Source organism: Impatiens glandulifera, chromosome 8 (genome assembly GCF_907164915.1).
Source record: "Impatiens glandulifera chromosome 8, dImpGla2.1, whole genome shotgun sequence".
Classification (NCBI taxonomy): domain Eukaryota; kingdom Viridiplantae; phylum Streptophyta; class Magnoliopsida; order Ericales; family Balsaminaceae; genus Impatiens; species Impatiens glandulifera.
Genome location: NC_061869.1, coordinates 44,067,607 through 44,083,890, shown reverse-complemented (window position 1 = coordinate 44,083,890; position 16,284 = coordinate 44,067,607). Strand labels below are relative to the sequence as shown.

The 16,284-nt window shown below is 31.9% G+C and overlaps 1 protein-coding gene across 1 annotated transcript; it reads right to left on the bottom strand.

Moving 5' to 3' along the window:
- Positions 1-9,817: 9,817 nt before the first annotated feature.
- Positions 9,818-10,411, bottom strand: LOC124913371. The gene has a single exon (XM_047453959.1). The coding sequence runs from the start codon at positions 10,409-10,411 to the stop codon at positions 9,818-9,820; it is 594 nt and encodes a 197-aa protein (XP_047309915.1).
- Positions 10,412-16,284: the final 5,873 nt, after the last annotated feature.

Below are 16,284 nucleotides of genomic sequence, written 5' to 3'. Positions count from 1 at the left end.
CTGCTTTGCATGTTGCCTTATTATGTCCTAGTCTAACACATGAGCTGCATCGTCTCGGGACCTTACGAACCTCACCCTGGGATGACCTACGCTTTGTTTGTGGTCGGCCTTTCTTAACCTTGACATTTGGTTTAAGACACGAACATTGCTTGATATGTTCGGGAACATCCCAATTTTCTTCATCACCAGGAGGATAACATGTCTCCGCATATGAATTTATCCAACATTCAGTTGTTTAATACCTGTGTGCAGGGAAAATATAACGACTTATGAATTGGTTAAACAGATTGAACACGTGAGCTAAATAATACCTTGAACAGAAGTCATAAGTAACCAAATTCCGACTACGGGCAGCAGCCATTGCATGCGTACAAGGAAGACCCGAAACTTCAAATACTCTACAAGTGCAGTTCATGTCTTTCAAATTGACATTGAAATGGGACTGATTGTCATGGACATAAAACTCGAATCGGTTAAGCGATTGAACTGTATAGAATCTGACCTTCTCGAATCTCTCACGTAACACCTTCTCATAATTTGGAGATAAAACTTCTTCGTGATTTGACGCTTTTTCTCTTCTATCGCTAAACCAATGTTGTATTGTGAATCTTAAATACTCATCCATTTCTGAAATGGGATACTTACTGGCTTCCCTGATCTGACTATTGAAACTCTCAGCATAATTGTTTGTTAGTTGATTGTATCGCTTACCGGGAAAAAATACTCTACTCCATCTTTGGAACCCAATTTCTTCCAAATAGGCAGAAATCCTGTGATCTTTAACCTTGATCTTGTCAAAAAACCGATTAAATTTGTGGATAGTGTACGCCCTAGAAGCCGAATCAAACTCCGCATGACACTTATCACTTTTGAATTTGACCGCAATATTCATCTTTATGTGATATGTGCACGCACCGTGGTCTGCTTCAGGAAAAACAGCACACAAGACATTGGCGATGCTTAGGTGTCTGTCGGATACGAAGACGAGATCATCAATTAATCCAATTGCGTCTCTCAGTTTTTGCATAAAATAAGTCCAGGAGTTATTATTCTCTGAATCAACAACGCCGAATGCGACAGGATATAGTTCCTCATTCGCATCCAATGCAATAGCCACCAATAATTGACCACCCACCTTGTGCTTAAGAAAACTAGCATCAACACATAATACAGGACGACAAAAGGATTTGAAACCCCTAATTGAGAGGCCTAGGGACATAAACATATACTTGAAGTGGACGAGCTCGTCTGTCTGGATGTCAGTTATGGTACCAGGATTACACTTCTCCAACATGTAAAGGTATGATGGTAGTATTCCATAGGAATCCTCTACCGTTCCTCGCACCGCTATTAAAACATTTTCCCTTTCCCTTCATGCCTTATTATAAGTCAAAAATATCCCAAAAGTTGACTGCATGTCTTCAATTATTTTCTTAGGCAAGTGGTTATGGTGATGGTCCATGTACTTGCTCTTGACGCACTGCCCAATAACCCATGCTGGTGTTTGCATTTTTTCTTTGGCCTCGACAAAACTGAGCATGAGTGTTATTGCTCAAATTTCCGGATCTCAAATATCTCAGAAAACTTACCTTTCACAGCCCGCAAGCTCCACTTGCATGTCTCATCCAAACATTTCAGTTCCAAAAGATGTTTTATTGACTTCTCCACTTTGAATTCAAAATGATTGGTCATCGCATATTTATATATAGAAAGTTAAAGTTCTTTTTTATTTTCAAACAACGAACCGACTTCCAATACGGTTTCACTAGTTAATGTCATCGCAAATGAGGGGTCTGGCGGTGATGTGTCTGTCGGGTCTGTCGATGGTGTACTCATTGAAGATCTTCTTGCACTAGATGGTGTACCCATTGATGATCTTCTTGCACTAGATGGTGTACCTATTGATGCCTTTTTTGCACTAGTTGGTGTACCCATTGATGATCTTCTTGCACTTGGTTGTATAGGTATTGATTCCTTTTCACCAGTATTAACATGCAAGTCCTGAGTAAGTGGGATGTGAGGCAAAGAGTTTTCTTCGGCTTCATTTTGACTTTCAACAAAGAATTCTGAGGATACAACGGGTGGTACAATTTTTTGAGTAAGTTGTGGTGGTAGTATACTTTCTTGAGTTGGGTATGTAAGTAGTGGTATCTTTTCTTTAATAAATGTTGCCTTCTCTACTACAGATACACACAATGGTGACACGGTTCGACCCAAAATCAAGCGTGATAAATGTAATTTATTAATTCTTAAATAAATAAATAAAAATTCAACTAATCAATACTAATATATTATATAATGTATTTATTCATAATTAATTTTTTTTTATTAATTTCTAAATAAATAACCCATTGAATAATATATAATCTTTTACTAACAAAATTAAAAAATATCTAACTTATTCATTCTTAATTAAATTTAGATACCTAACATTAAGACTATCCACACAGGGTGTCAAATAAGGTATCAAATGAGTGTTAAAATAATATCAAATTATGCAGCAGAGTATCAAAATTAAGTGTTAAAATATGGGTATCAAATTTTGATACGGGACCAAATTTGATGTGGCCCAATCACAGCGTGCCAAGCGGTAGCGTTGGTGGTTACTTTTTTTGTTTTTGTTTTCTTTTTTAAATACACTTTTGCATAATAATTGATTAATATATATATATATATCATTATTTTTTATTTTTCGAGATCTATAAATAGAGACTTGGTTTGTGTCATTTGGACACCAAAAAATTTCTAAAATTTTCCACCATATTATCATCCTTGTTTGTATCACCTTTCTTCATATCATCATATGGATATTCCCCAGACCCTTTCAATCTCGAAGAGATTCAACAACAATGGGAATTGGAGGAATCTTTACTCAAAAGGCAAAAAGAACTTCTCGAATAGCTTCAAAGGTGAAACAATCGTTTTAAAATTTTATTTTAAAACTCTCGATTAGAGTTTTAAAAACACTACTTAACAAATTACCAATGTTTAGAGTGTTTGTTTTCTTCTTCGTTTTAAATAATATTTGTATGTTTGATTTACCAAGTGATAAATAATATTGTTTGTGGTTAAAAAAATGAAATTATGTATAAATGATGTGGAAGTGAGAGAAAGTGAAAAAATAATTTTGATACTTTGAATAACACTCTGCTGTAGAATATGCTAAAAAATGAGTGTTAAAATAGGTGTTAAGCTGACGTGGCAGGTATTAAATGAAAAAATTTAATACCCTGCTGTGGATAGTCTAAGCTATGTATAATTTATTCAGATTAACTAAAAAAATAAAATATGTCCCTAACAATAATAGTTACTTTAAAATTTTGAATTCTTTTCTACCAGTCATTACATCTCTATAATTTGTAATGCTCAAACAGAAGAGCACATTATATTGGAATTGAATTTCATTCTTACTAGGTTTGTATAATTTCAATTATGCATGTTTATGATACCACAGTCGTAACACTTAATAAAGAAATATAATTAGCATTAGTTGTCGCGACTAAAAAGGAGATATCTATATGACTTTTCATTCGAATCTAACGACTATTATCAATATTATTACATCTTCTTCAAAATGTAATATCGAGTTACATTCAGCTCAAACTAATGAAATTATTCGTTCTATTATTGATTGTGAACGTGAGATTGGACGAAGAGTTAATATCATGCTTTGTTTCGTTGTGGGTTTAAATGATTCATATTTTTTTAATATACCATAAACTATTTTTTTGTTATGTATATTAGTTTTTGTGAAAATATTTCAAAACCCGGGTAGACTTGAAAACCTAGCTCCGCCCTTAGATTTGGTGTCATGTGATTCCCTCCCTCATTCTTTTTTCTATCCTTCCTCTAATTGTAATTGCCCGATAGTTATTCAGTTCATTTAGTCCAATCATGGAATTCATTATTTTTTATAAAATTTGAAGTGTTAATATATTTTTTCTTAAATTTAATTTTTTTCCCTTTTAAACCAAATTAGTATGTAATATAGTTTAGTTATCATTTAATAAAAGTAATTTATCTTGTCACGGACATAAACTCGGACTCATATGCATGCAGCATTAGTTTAGATTACCTCAATATTAGTTAGTAAGCCTATTAGAAAATGCAAAATGTAGGAACACTTAGAGAGGAAGCGCGTCTGAAGAATATGAGTTTCTGCATGTGACAAGTGGTATTCGGTCTTTGTCGAAGAAGGTCGTGACGAATGTTGTTGCCCGACTCAATTGTCCTCGTTCCGCATCCTGGACCAATAATATGAATCTTTCATTAGCGTCATTGTGCGATGTATTCCCTAGTGGCAATCTCATTTTGAACCCTACAATTGTAAACTCCTCTAATCTTTAATTTAAAAATTATAAATATAATATATATATATATATATATTATAAAAAAAATATTAATTTTATTAAAGATAATAAAGAAATTTTATAAGTTAAACTATTAATACAATACAACTTCATAAAAAAGGTATTATTTTCATAATTTTTTTTATAGCGCCATTTTTATTTGTTTAAATTTATAAATTATTTTATTTTATGTTGTTAGTACAATGAAAATGAGGATTTTGTAGCTACATTCATATTCACTGGTCTCATTTAGGATGTTATGTATGAATGATAAAATGAGAAGAAAGATTGATAAATAAAAAATATTTTTAGAAAACACATTCATATTCATGATAACTTAATTAATAGGAACTTGAAGATTCGAAAATCTCTAAAGACCCCGAACTTGTTGATTGTGAATCATTTGAAGGCGATTTTGATGATCTAACCATATCAATCAACCTCATTATGTGATATCGAAGCGCAACTGGAATACAATATTGTTGGTCATGATATGCAACATCCATCTCATTCACCAAGTCACACAACTGGTTTTTCTCCATCAATTCCTTATTTCTACTCTCTTCAATTAACTCATTTTCTTCTTTCATTTCAACCATTTGAAGATCAATCTTATCTTTCTCCTCAAGGAGAGCATTGTTCTGCACCTACAACTTCTCAAAGTCCACTTTGGTCTCATTTAGTTTACGCTTCAAACGTTTAATCACCTTCGATTGATGAACAAATCCAGAAGATCACTTTGCTGAATTAATGAAGAAAGCTAATCGAAAGCAAATTGTAGAGAGAAGGCAGAGAAAACTTATCAACTTCATTGATCAATCGGTTATGAAAGTTACAAAGTGTCAATCGGCTAAAACCCCCCAAATTAGTTTTACTAAACAAACAAATAGCCCTTACACTTTACATATATTACAATTTCAATCAACTTAAAATATTATATTAAAATATTAACATATACTTATTAATTTGTATTACAATTACAAATTTACAAATCTTCTTGATCATTTAGTTTGATACCCCCCCTCAAGATGCACATCTTGTAAAAACAATCGCGATCGAAGAAAGCTGAATTGTGGATAGTCCAAAGCCTTTGTAAAAATATCAGCAATCTGCAATTTAGTGGATATGTGCTGCAACTTTATAAAACCAGATAAAAATTGATTTCGAACTACATGACAATCGATGTCTAAATATTTTGTCCGCTCATGAAATACAGAATTTTCTGTAATATGAATGGCTGCCTGATTATCACAATATAATGTAATGGGTAATTGAAGAATAATTCGAAAATCATTAATAAGATAGGAAAGCCACTTAATCTCGCAAACTATCACAGTTAAGCTGCGATACTCGGCCTCGGCTGAAGAACGAGATACAGTGGGTTGTTTTTTTGTTTTCCAAGAGATAACCGAATTTCCAAACATGATACAATAACCTGATAATGATTTTCTTGTTTCTAGACATGAACCCCAATCAGAATCAGAGAATGCCTCAATATGTAGTGAATTATCAAATGGAAAAAACAGTCCCAAAGAGATTGAACCCTTTAAATATTTAACCAAATGTAAAGCTGCTTCCCAATGACAATTCATTGGTTGATTAACAAATTGAGACAATTGTTGTACAGCAAAGGTAATATCTGGTCTAGTATAATTAAGATATAACAATCTCCCAATAAGTCTCCTATATTTAGAAGGATCTGCCATTATATTCACATGATCATTGGAAAATTTAATGTCTTTGATCATGAGTATTTTAGTTGGTTTACAACCCATAAGACCAACATCACCAATAAGATCGAGAATGTATTTCCTTTGATTAACACAAAAACCATTATTGGTTTGTGCAATTTCAAGACCAAGAAAGAACTTTGCTTTCCCAAGGTCTTTTATGGTAAATTTAGAATCAATAAAATTCTTTACCAAAGAAATTTCAGTCAAATCATTTCCAGCAATAAGAAAATCATCAACATATATGAGCAAAACAGTGATACTAGATTTAGAATGTTTAATATAAAGACAATGATCATGTTCTGATTTAATAAATCCTATTGTAGTTAGACTTAAAGAAATTTCAGCATGACACTGTCTTGAAGCCTGTTTTAAACCATATAAACTTTTATTTAGTTTACAAACAGGTTTTTTTAAATCAGAATGTACACCCTCATGAAGTTTCATATAAATTTCTTCATCAAGATTTCCATGAAGAAAAGCATTATTGATGTCAATGTGATGTAAATGCCATCGTTTAGAGGCAGCAAGTGCAATTAAAAAACGAACTGTAACTGTTTTAGCAACAGGTGCAAAACATTGATGGAAATCAATTCCTACTTTTTGATTAAAACCTTTAGCCACTAAACGTGCCTTACATTTGTTTAAATTGCCATCAGAATTTAACTTTGTTTTGAAAATCCAGCGACAACCAATGGCCTTTTTTCCTTTTGGTAAAGTTGTAATTTCCGAAGTATGATTATGTTTTAAAGCTTCAAGCTCATGTGTCATGGCTTGAATCCAATTAGAATTTTGTGAAGCCTATAAAATGATTGTGGTGTGTAAGTATGATCAACATTAGAAAGAAAATTAATGTATTCACAGTCTAATAGAGAATTTATAAAAGGATAAGTGTTAAGGGTGTATTTACTGGAATTTGTGGATTCAATCTCAACATGATTTATTTCAAAATCTTTCAACCAGGAGGGTGAATGTTTTTCCCTAGTACTTCTTCTATTTTGATGAACATGATGAGAATCAATTGAATTAGGTAAAGTAATAATATGATCAGTTGATAAAACAGGTTGGTCATCAGATAATTGTAAGTCAGATTGAGAAGAATGTTCAAGCAAATCAAGTGGACTGTCAGAAACAACTTCATGTGTTTTATCATCATCAAAATGTATTTCATTATCAAAACTAATAAATGATTCACAACTATTTGGAGCAGATATTGTGTAATATGAATTGTCAGTTATATTTTGATATGGAAATATATCTTCATAAAAGACAACATCTCTCGAAATAGTAACAATACCGTTATTAATTTCATAAACTAAATAGCATTTTTTATCAGATGGATAACCAATAAAAATACATTTAATGCCACGATCTTCAAATTTGGTTTTATGCGGCAAAATATTTGCAATGTAACATAAACATCCAAAAACTTTAAGATGATTATATGAACAGTTATCTTGATGTAGCATAAAATATGGTGTTTTAAAACCCAAAACTGATGATGGCATTCTATTAATTAAACTAGCATTTAGCCCGTGCATTTGCACGAGTAATAATATAAAAAAACCGTGAAAAAATTACGGATAACATTTTTAATTTTATTTTTAACCGTTTTAAATTTAAAAACGGGTCAACCCACAATCCGACTCAAGTATCCAAATTAACCACATCTCTCGACCCGACAATCCGGATACTTTAAAATTAAGCATCATTATATATATATATATAGATTAGTTAGTTAAAAAGTTGAACTTATATTAATATTAAAACGTCCCGCGTTTATCAAATTTGGTGTTGAATTTAAAATATAAAGTCTTTGTGGCCTAGTTGGTTAAAGAGTTGTACTTGTTTTGTTAGGTTGCAAGTTCGAAACATACCTCTAGCATTTTTAATTTTATTTTTAATCGTTTTAAATTTAAAAACGGGTCAACCCACAATCCGACCCAAGTATCCAAATTAACCACAACTCTCGACCCGGCAATCCGGACACTTTAAAAATTAAGCATCATTATATATATATTTAGATTAGTTTGTTAAAAATTTGAACTTATATTAATATTAAAACATCCCCTGTTTATCAAATTTGGTGTTGAATTTAAAATATAAAGTCTTTTTAACTTAGTTGGTTAAAGAGTTGTACTTGTTTTGTTAGGTTGCAAATTTGAAACATACCTCTAGCATTTTTAATTTTATTTTTAACCGTTTTAAATTTAAAAACTGGTCAACCCACAATCCGACCCAAGTATCCAAATTAACCACAGCTCTCGACCCGGCAATCCGGACACTATAAAAATTAAGCATCATTATATATATATATATAAATTACAGTAAGAAGAGAGAAAGGCCAAAATTTAATATGAAGTTTGGATTGATTCATCAATGACCTTGCCACATTAATCAAGTGTCTATATTTTCTCTCCACAACACCATTTTGTTGTGGAGAATAGGCACAAGTTTTTTTATGAATGATACCTAAAGAATTAAAAATTATATTGAATTTTGAATTTATAAATTCAGTACCATTATCACAGTACCATTATCACTTCTTACTATTTTAACTGAAGATTCATATTGATTTTTCACCAAAGTAATAAAAATTTTCATGTTTTCAAATACACATGTTTTATCTTTGAGAAGAAAAATCCAAGTGCATCTACTATAATCATCTACTATGGTTAACATATAAGAAACTTGAATTATTGATGGTTCCTTATAAGGTCCCCAAAGGTCAACATGAATAAGTTCAAAACATTTTTTTGAAACAGAACAACTATCAGGAAAAGACAATCTTGACATTTTTGAAATGGAACAAACTTCACAATGGTGTATCTTATTTCCCAAACTAGGGTAGACATTATTCATGACTGTAGGAGATGGATGACCAAGTCTATTATGCATTCTAATACAATCAATAACAGGAGATGAAAAAACAGTAGAACTACTATGAGAAATGTCTTTAGAACAATAACGAATAGAAGAGAAAAACAAATTTCCAATTTTCTTCCTAAGCTGAAATTTGTTGACCAATTTACGGTCCTGCAAAATACATTCATCTTCATCAAATATGCACATCATGTTCTCATCTTTAATCAAGTTTTCTACTGATATTAGATTGTATTTGAAGTCTTTTTCTATCATGATATCTTTTAGCACTAATCTTTCATTTAGTTTCATATCTCCTAATTCAACTATTTTTTTAATTGATCCACCCGCTAAATATAGGATCCTTACTTTCTCAAGTTTTCTAATATTAATGAGCAGTTTTCTAGTATTGCAAACATGACTGCTAGCCCCTGAATCTATCAGCCACATTATGTCATTGTTATCATCAAGATATGTGCTCATACTGTGTTCAAATGTAAATGCATAACAAGAATCATAACAGGTTGGAATTTTAGTGTACTTAATTGCACTATACTCTGAAGTTCCTTCTGTTACCTTCCCTTTTCCTTTTGAATTTGCTTTGCACCATTCTTTGAACTGTTTATATTTCGTTCCAGTAACCTCTACATGTTCTTCAATGTCATCCAATGAAGAATTTGCCACATTTGCTGTGTTGACAGCAGCCTATTTTTTTCTTGATTGTTTGAACCACTCCGGATATCCAAGTAATTTGAAACAATCTTCTTTTATGTGACATTTTAATCCACAGTGAGTGCATATAGAGTTCTTGTAAGGTTTGAATTTTTCAGCAGGTAATTTTGAACTTCCTTCAATTTTTTAATTCTTGTTGTTCAATTATGTCTTCTCCTTCACCATAATTGCAGTGTATTCTCCTTTAGATATGCTAATATTCCTATTAGTTTCAACATTAACTAGAATAGTAAATGCCTTATGAACTGAAAGCCATGGATCAGATGCTAACATATTATCCACGACATGTTCATAAGAGTCATTTACTCTCATCAGAAACTGAAGCAACTTTGCTTCTTCAACATCTTGCGCTACTTCACTTACAACCTTACGTCCATAACAATTGACAACATATGATCTATCATAGTTGCACTTTCTTGCTGGCTTCAAATGTGCAGTTTCATCCCAAATCAATTTAACTTTGGAATAATGCTCAACAATATCAGAAGTACCTTGTTGAATAGTGGATATATCCTTCCCTAACTGAAAACGTCTTGGTCTGTTGTTGCCTTCATATGTACTTCGAATATGTTTCCATAGTTGTTGAGCAGTTACAGCATTTTGGAAATGAATTTTCAGGTTTTGATCCATAGTGTTCATTATCCAGTTTCTCACCATAGCATTCACTAGCTTACATTGCATTACTCCATCTACATCTTGTGGCATCATACAAGATCCGTTGATAAATCCGAGCTTCATTTTTGCCTCCAATGCTAGTCTAATACTTGTACACCACTCATAATAATGAGATCTTGTTAGTATAGAATTAGTAATTATTGCACCTGTGATGTCTCCATTTTAAAGAAGTAGTGGATCGGTGTTGTATTTCCTCTTGTTCGCCATTCTCCTCTTCAATCGAACCTATGTTTCTTGATCTGAGTTTGAAGACGACGATCCTTCGCTGATAGTCAAATTAGGGTTTGAAATCTTCACTTCTTGATTCTTGTAGGTTGAATCAATATCTTCTGAGTTTGAAGAAGAATATGAACCATGCTCTAATACCATGAACAAATCCAGCAAGATCACTTTGCTGAATTAATCAAAAAAGCAAATCGTAGAGAGAAGGCAGAGAAAACTTATCAACTTCATTGGTCAATCGGTTATGAAACTTACAAAGTGTCAATCAGCTAAAACACCCAAATTAGTTTTACTAAACTAACAAATAGCCCTTACACTTTACATATATTACAATTTCAATCAACTTAAAAAGTTATATTAAAATATTAACATATACTTATTAATTTGTATTACAATTACAAATTTACAAATCTTCTTGATCATTTAGCTTGATAATTGATCATTAGAAATAACAACCTGTTTGAATTGTTTAATAGCTTATTTTATCTTCTTCTCCGTGCGATCTTCACTCTCTTATAATGCCTTGTTTATTTCTATCTCATCATCCTTCAGCTGCAGATTCGCGTTTGCGTCCTGGACCTGTTGATCTGCAAATAGAGAGAAGACGCAACCTAATGGATCCAAACGTGCATAGGCATGTCGCAAAAGGATCAATTCGGTCTGAAGGGCGTTAGATGAATCAGAGTCTATTTGGACGTCTGATAGGCAAGGGCGAATCCAGGATTTTTTTTTCACTGGGCTTAAAATATTATTAATATATATATATATATATATAATGATGCTTAATTTTTAAAGTGTCCGGATTGCCAGGTCGAGAGTTGTGCTTAATTTGGATACTTGAGTCGGATTGTGGGTTGACCCGCCCATAACTTGAAACGGTTAAAAATAAAATAAAAAATGCTAGAGGTATGTTTCAAACTTGCAACCTAACAAAACAAGTGTAACCCTTTAACCAACTAGGTTACTAAGACTTTATATTTTAAATTCAAGGGACGTTTTAACATTAATATAAGTTCAACTTTTTAACTAATTAATAAAGCTGAGTAAATGAATACTTGGGTCGGATTGTGGGTTGACCCACCCATAAACTTAAAACAATTAAAAATAAAATTAAAAATGTTATCCGTAATTTTTTATCATAATTTTTTATATTATTATTCGTGCAATAAATAAAAACATTAATCAAATTGTTCCATGAATATCCTTACTAAAATAAAATAAATATATAAAATTTTATCAAAGATAAGAATATTTCTTTAAAAAAGAAATTTATAAATTTAAAACTATATTGTTGAAGAAAAATTAAGTTTAAAAATGTAAAAAGTTAAATTAATTAAATTTTAAATAAAAAACTAACTATATAGAAAATATAAAAGTATAATAAGTGGAGCTAATTAGATTAGAATATAGAAAAAAGTAAATAAAATATGAAAATAATAATAAAATTACAAAATCATGATAAAAATATATTATTAAGTGAATAGACATTTAGAGAAAAAAAAATCATAAATTATTAATGCATATAAATTGTTGACCTTCCCATTATAGTTTCAATCCAATGCCAACTGAACTACATATCATATTTGTTATTCATATACATATACATTTATATTATTTTAAAATTCTACCCTGGACTAGAATCCACCGTTGCTGATAGGTACGATTCAAGAGACGCTTTCGACTTGAAGATGAGAGAGATCACAGATTTAAGATCGTCCATTATGATTAGGTTTGGCTTTTCATCACTTTCATTTATTTCATTAAATAAGTGATTTCAGTTTACATTTTACTTTCCATATTTTATTAATTTTTATGGCTATCTATGGAAGCAAGTTAAGAAGGCTTTCGGAACGAGGAGACAGTTTATGGATTTTTTTTTTTAATATGAATTTAGATTAGAATATAAGTTTTTCAACCAGATCCATATATTATAAATGCAATATAATTAATGGTATAATAAATATGATTGTATATGACTATTGGTTTTCATATTCCATCATTATGTAAATTTTTGGTTTATATGTATTCAGTCCTATAAATATAGGACACATAGGAACATTGTAAATGTATTTTGATATTACATTCTCTGGTTGTTATCTCTTTTGTTCATTATCTTGTATGTTTATAACACGTTATCAGCACGATGTTGAGTTTTAGAGTTTACACTTATAATAAACTCTACAATTGTTAATTAGTGTTTATTGGGTTTGTATTTAGTTTTAGGTTTTGGCCTGACCAAGAGTTATTTTAGTTTTATTACTTAAATGTTTACCCTATAAATATGTGATTATTAAGAGTTTACATGAATGACACATAATTCTATAGAAATAAAGTGTGAGGCAAAAACTTTGTATTACTTCTTCTTCTTCATAGTGAAATTTGGTGGCGCCTGAAGTGGACGTAACTTAATTTGAGTGAACCACTATAAATATGTGTCTTCTTGAGTTCTTCTTTTTGCGTTTTTACATATTTTTCAAGCAGATCGAATTTGGGATATACAAATCCTAACAACTAGTATTAGTGCAGTTAGGCTATATCTGAGCATTGGAAACAGTGACAAACGCGAGCAGTATTAAACATGGGATTGGAAGATTCGATGGGACAAATTATGCCTTATGTAGAATGCAGATTAAAGATTATTTCTATTGAAATAAGCTTCATTTCTTTTGAGTGAGAAACCAGAGAAGATGGATGAAGTTGAATGAAAACTCCTTGGTAGAAAGGTTTTGGGAGTTGTCCGATTGACACTAGCCAAGACGGTTGCTCACAATTAGTAAGGAGAAGACCACCATGGGTCTAATGAAAGCTCTTTCTGATATGTATGAGAAACCATTTGTTAACAACAATGTACACTTAATGAAAAGACTCTTTTACTTAAGAATGATTGATTGTACTTCTGTCACTACTCATTTAAATGAATTCAAGACAATTGTGAATCAATTATTATTTGTTGAGATTGATTTTGGGGATTAAGTTAGTGCCCTGATTTTGTTAGCATCTTTACCAAATAGCCGGAACCTATGAGGGCATCAATTAATAATTTAGTTGGAAATGATAAACTGAAATTTGTTGAAGTTAGAGATCATATTCTTGATAATGTGGAAAACAGGGGTGAAAGTATTGATTCTGGTGAAACGTCCAAAGGTTCTGCTCTAAATGTGGAAAACAGTGGCAAAGGTAATGATAGAAATTTCAACCGAGGAGCAAGAGGAGTCAGTCCAGGTCTGGGCGGACATTTGAGTGCTGTAATTTTGGTAAACAAGATAATTTGAATAGGAACTACAAAACACCGAAGAGAAACAGTGATGATAAAAATGATGCAGCCAACGTTGTTACAGAAACGGCCACTAATGCTTTACTTCTGTCTATTGATAACCCGATAGATTAATGGGTTTTAGACTCGGGAGCGTCTTTCTACACCACTGTCCACAAAGAATTAATGAAAAATTATGTGGCTGGAAACTGTGGGAAATTTTATTTTGTAGATAGTGAGTCACTGGATATTGTTGGTATTGGGGATATCAAATTGAAGATGGAAAATGGTTATGTTTGGAAGATTAATAAGGTGAGACACATTCCAGGTTTAATGCGCAATTTGATTTCTGTTACACAACTTGATGAAGAATGTCACAATTTTAGTTGTGAAAATGGTGCATGGAAGGTGACTAAAGGAGCAATAGTTGTTGTTCGAGGTCACAAAGCTGAAACTTTATACACGACTTCAACTTGTAGAGAAATAATTAATGCTGTATTTGATGACTCGAAGAACAGTGAGTTGTGGCATTGCAGGTTGGGCCATATGAGCAAAAAAGGGATGAAAAATCTTTTAAAGAATAGACAGATTCCAGAACTGAAGTCTGTTGAACATCAATTATGTGAAAACTGCATTCTTAGAAAACAGAAACGGGTGAGTTTCTTAAAATTTGGGAAAGATCTCAAGAGAAGAAAGGCTAAAGTTGGTACACACTGATGTGTGGGGACCTGTACTTATTTCTTCTATTGGTGGATCACAATACTATGTGACGTTTATAGATGATTCGACAAGAAAGGTATGAGTATATTTTATGAAGCACAAGTATGAAGTATTTGTTATTTTCAAGAAATTGAAGACTTTGGTTGAAAATGAAACAAATCAGAAAGTTAAGTGTTTGAGATCCGACAATGGAGGTGTATATATCAATTCAGATTTCAAAGAATATTGTGATGTAAATGGGATCAATATGGTGAAGATTGTTCCCCGAACGCCTCAAGAAAATGGAGTAGCTGAACGGATGAATCGAACATTGAACAAAAGTGTTAGGAGCATGAGATTACATGTAGGGCTTCTTAAAACCTTCTGGGAATAATCTATCAATACTAATGTCTACTTGATAAATAGGGGACCCTTTGTTCCTCTTGAATTCAGAATTCCTGAAGAAGTCTGGAGCAATAAAAAAGTAAACATTTCTTATTTCAAGTGTTTGGTTATTTATCATATGTTCATATTAATGAATATGTGATAGGAGCTAGTTTGATCCAAAGTCTAACAAATGTTTTTCATTGGTTATGGTGATATCGAGTTTGGTTATCGTTTCTAGGATAGTCAAAATCGAATAATCATTCGTAGCAGAAATATTATATTCAATGAACGAGTTCTCTACAAAGATTGTGTTAAGAAGACATCAGATGGTGATTCCAAGTTGGAAGAGACTAGTACAGTCGATTTGAGAGAATTTTCAGCTGAACATATACGACTGTCGAAGAAAAATAATGTGTTGTTGAAGATGAAATCGTTGAGAACGTTGCCCTAGAGGTAAATTAGCAAACACCGGTTATACAGTTGAGAAGATCATCAAAGAATTAAAAATCAATCGAGAGGTGGTTTCTATCTTTGAACTATATATTGTTGACAGATAGAGGTGAACCTAAATGTTATGAGGAAGCAATACAATCTGATGAAATCGATTAAGTGGGAGTCTGCGATGAAAGATGAGATGGACTCTTTGACGTTGAATCAGACTTGGGAGCTCATTGAGCTACCAAAGGGAAAGAAAGCACTTCACAACGAATGGATCTTCAGGATTAAAGAAGAACATGATAAAATCATGAGGTACAAGGCAAGATTGGTTGTAAAATGATTTCAACAGAAAGAAGGTATTGACTATAATGAGATCTTCTCTCTAGTAGTTAAATTGATGACAATCAGAACTATTTTGAGTTTGGTTGTGAAAGAAGACCTTTATCTTCAACAAATGGATGTCAAAACTGCTTTTCCTCATGGTGATTTAGCTGAAAAGATTTACATGCGACAGCCAAAAGGATTTGAAATCAAAGGAAAAAATGAGCTTGTGTGTAAACTTCAGAAAAGTCTGTATGGTTTGAAACAGGCTCCAAGGCAATGGTACAAGAAGTTTGATAGCTTCATTAAAAATAACAATTTTCTGAGGTGTGAAGTTGATCATTGTTGCTATATCAAGAGGTTTGATAAATCGTACATTATTCTACTCCTCTACGTTAATAACATGTTGATTGTTGGAGCAAACTTGTATGAGATTAACAAACTCAAAAAAGAGTTATCTGAAAAGTTTGCAATGAAAGATTTTGGTGCTGCAAAACAAATTCTTGGGATGAGAATTTTCAGGGATGAAGAAGTTCTCAAACTTTCACAAGAAGAATATGTAAAAAAAAATTCTTAGTAGGTTCAACTTGTATGATGCAAAATCAGTTACTACCCC

What these genes read in the sequence shown, in the direction of transcription:
- LOC124913371 (XM_047453959.1), bottom strand. Translation starts at nt 10,411, where the DNA reads ATGAAGCTCGGATTTATCAACGGATCTTGTATGATGCCACAAGATGTA.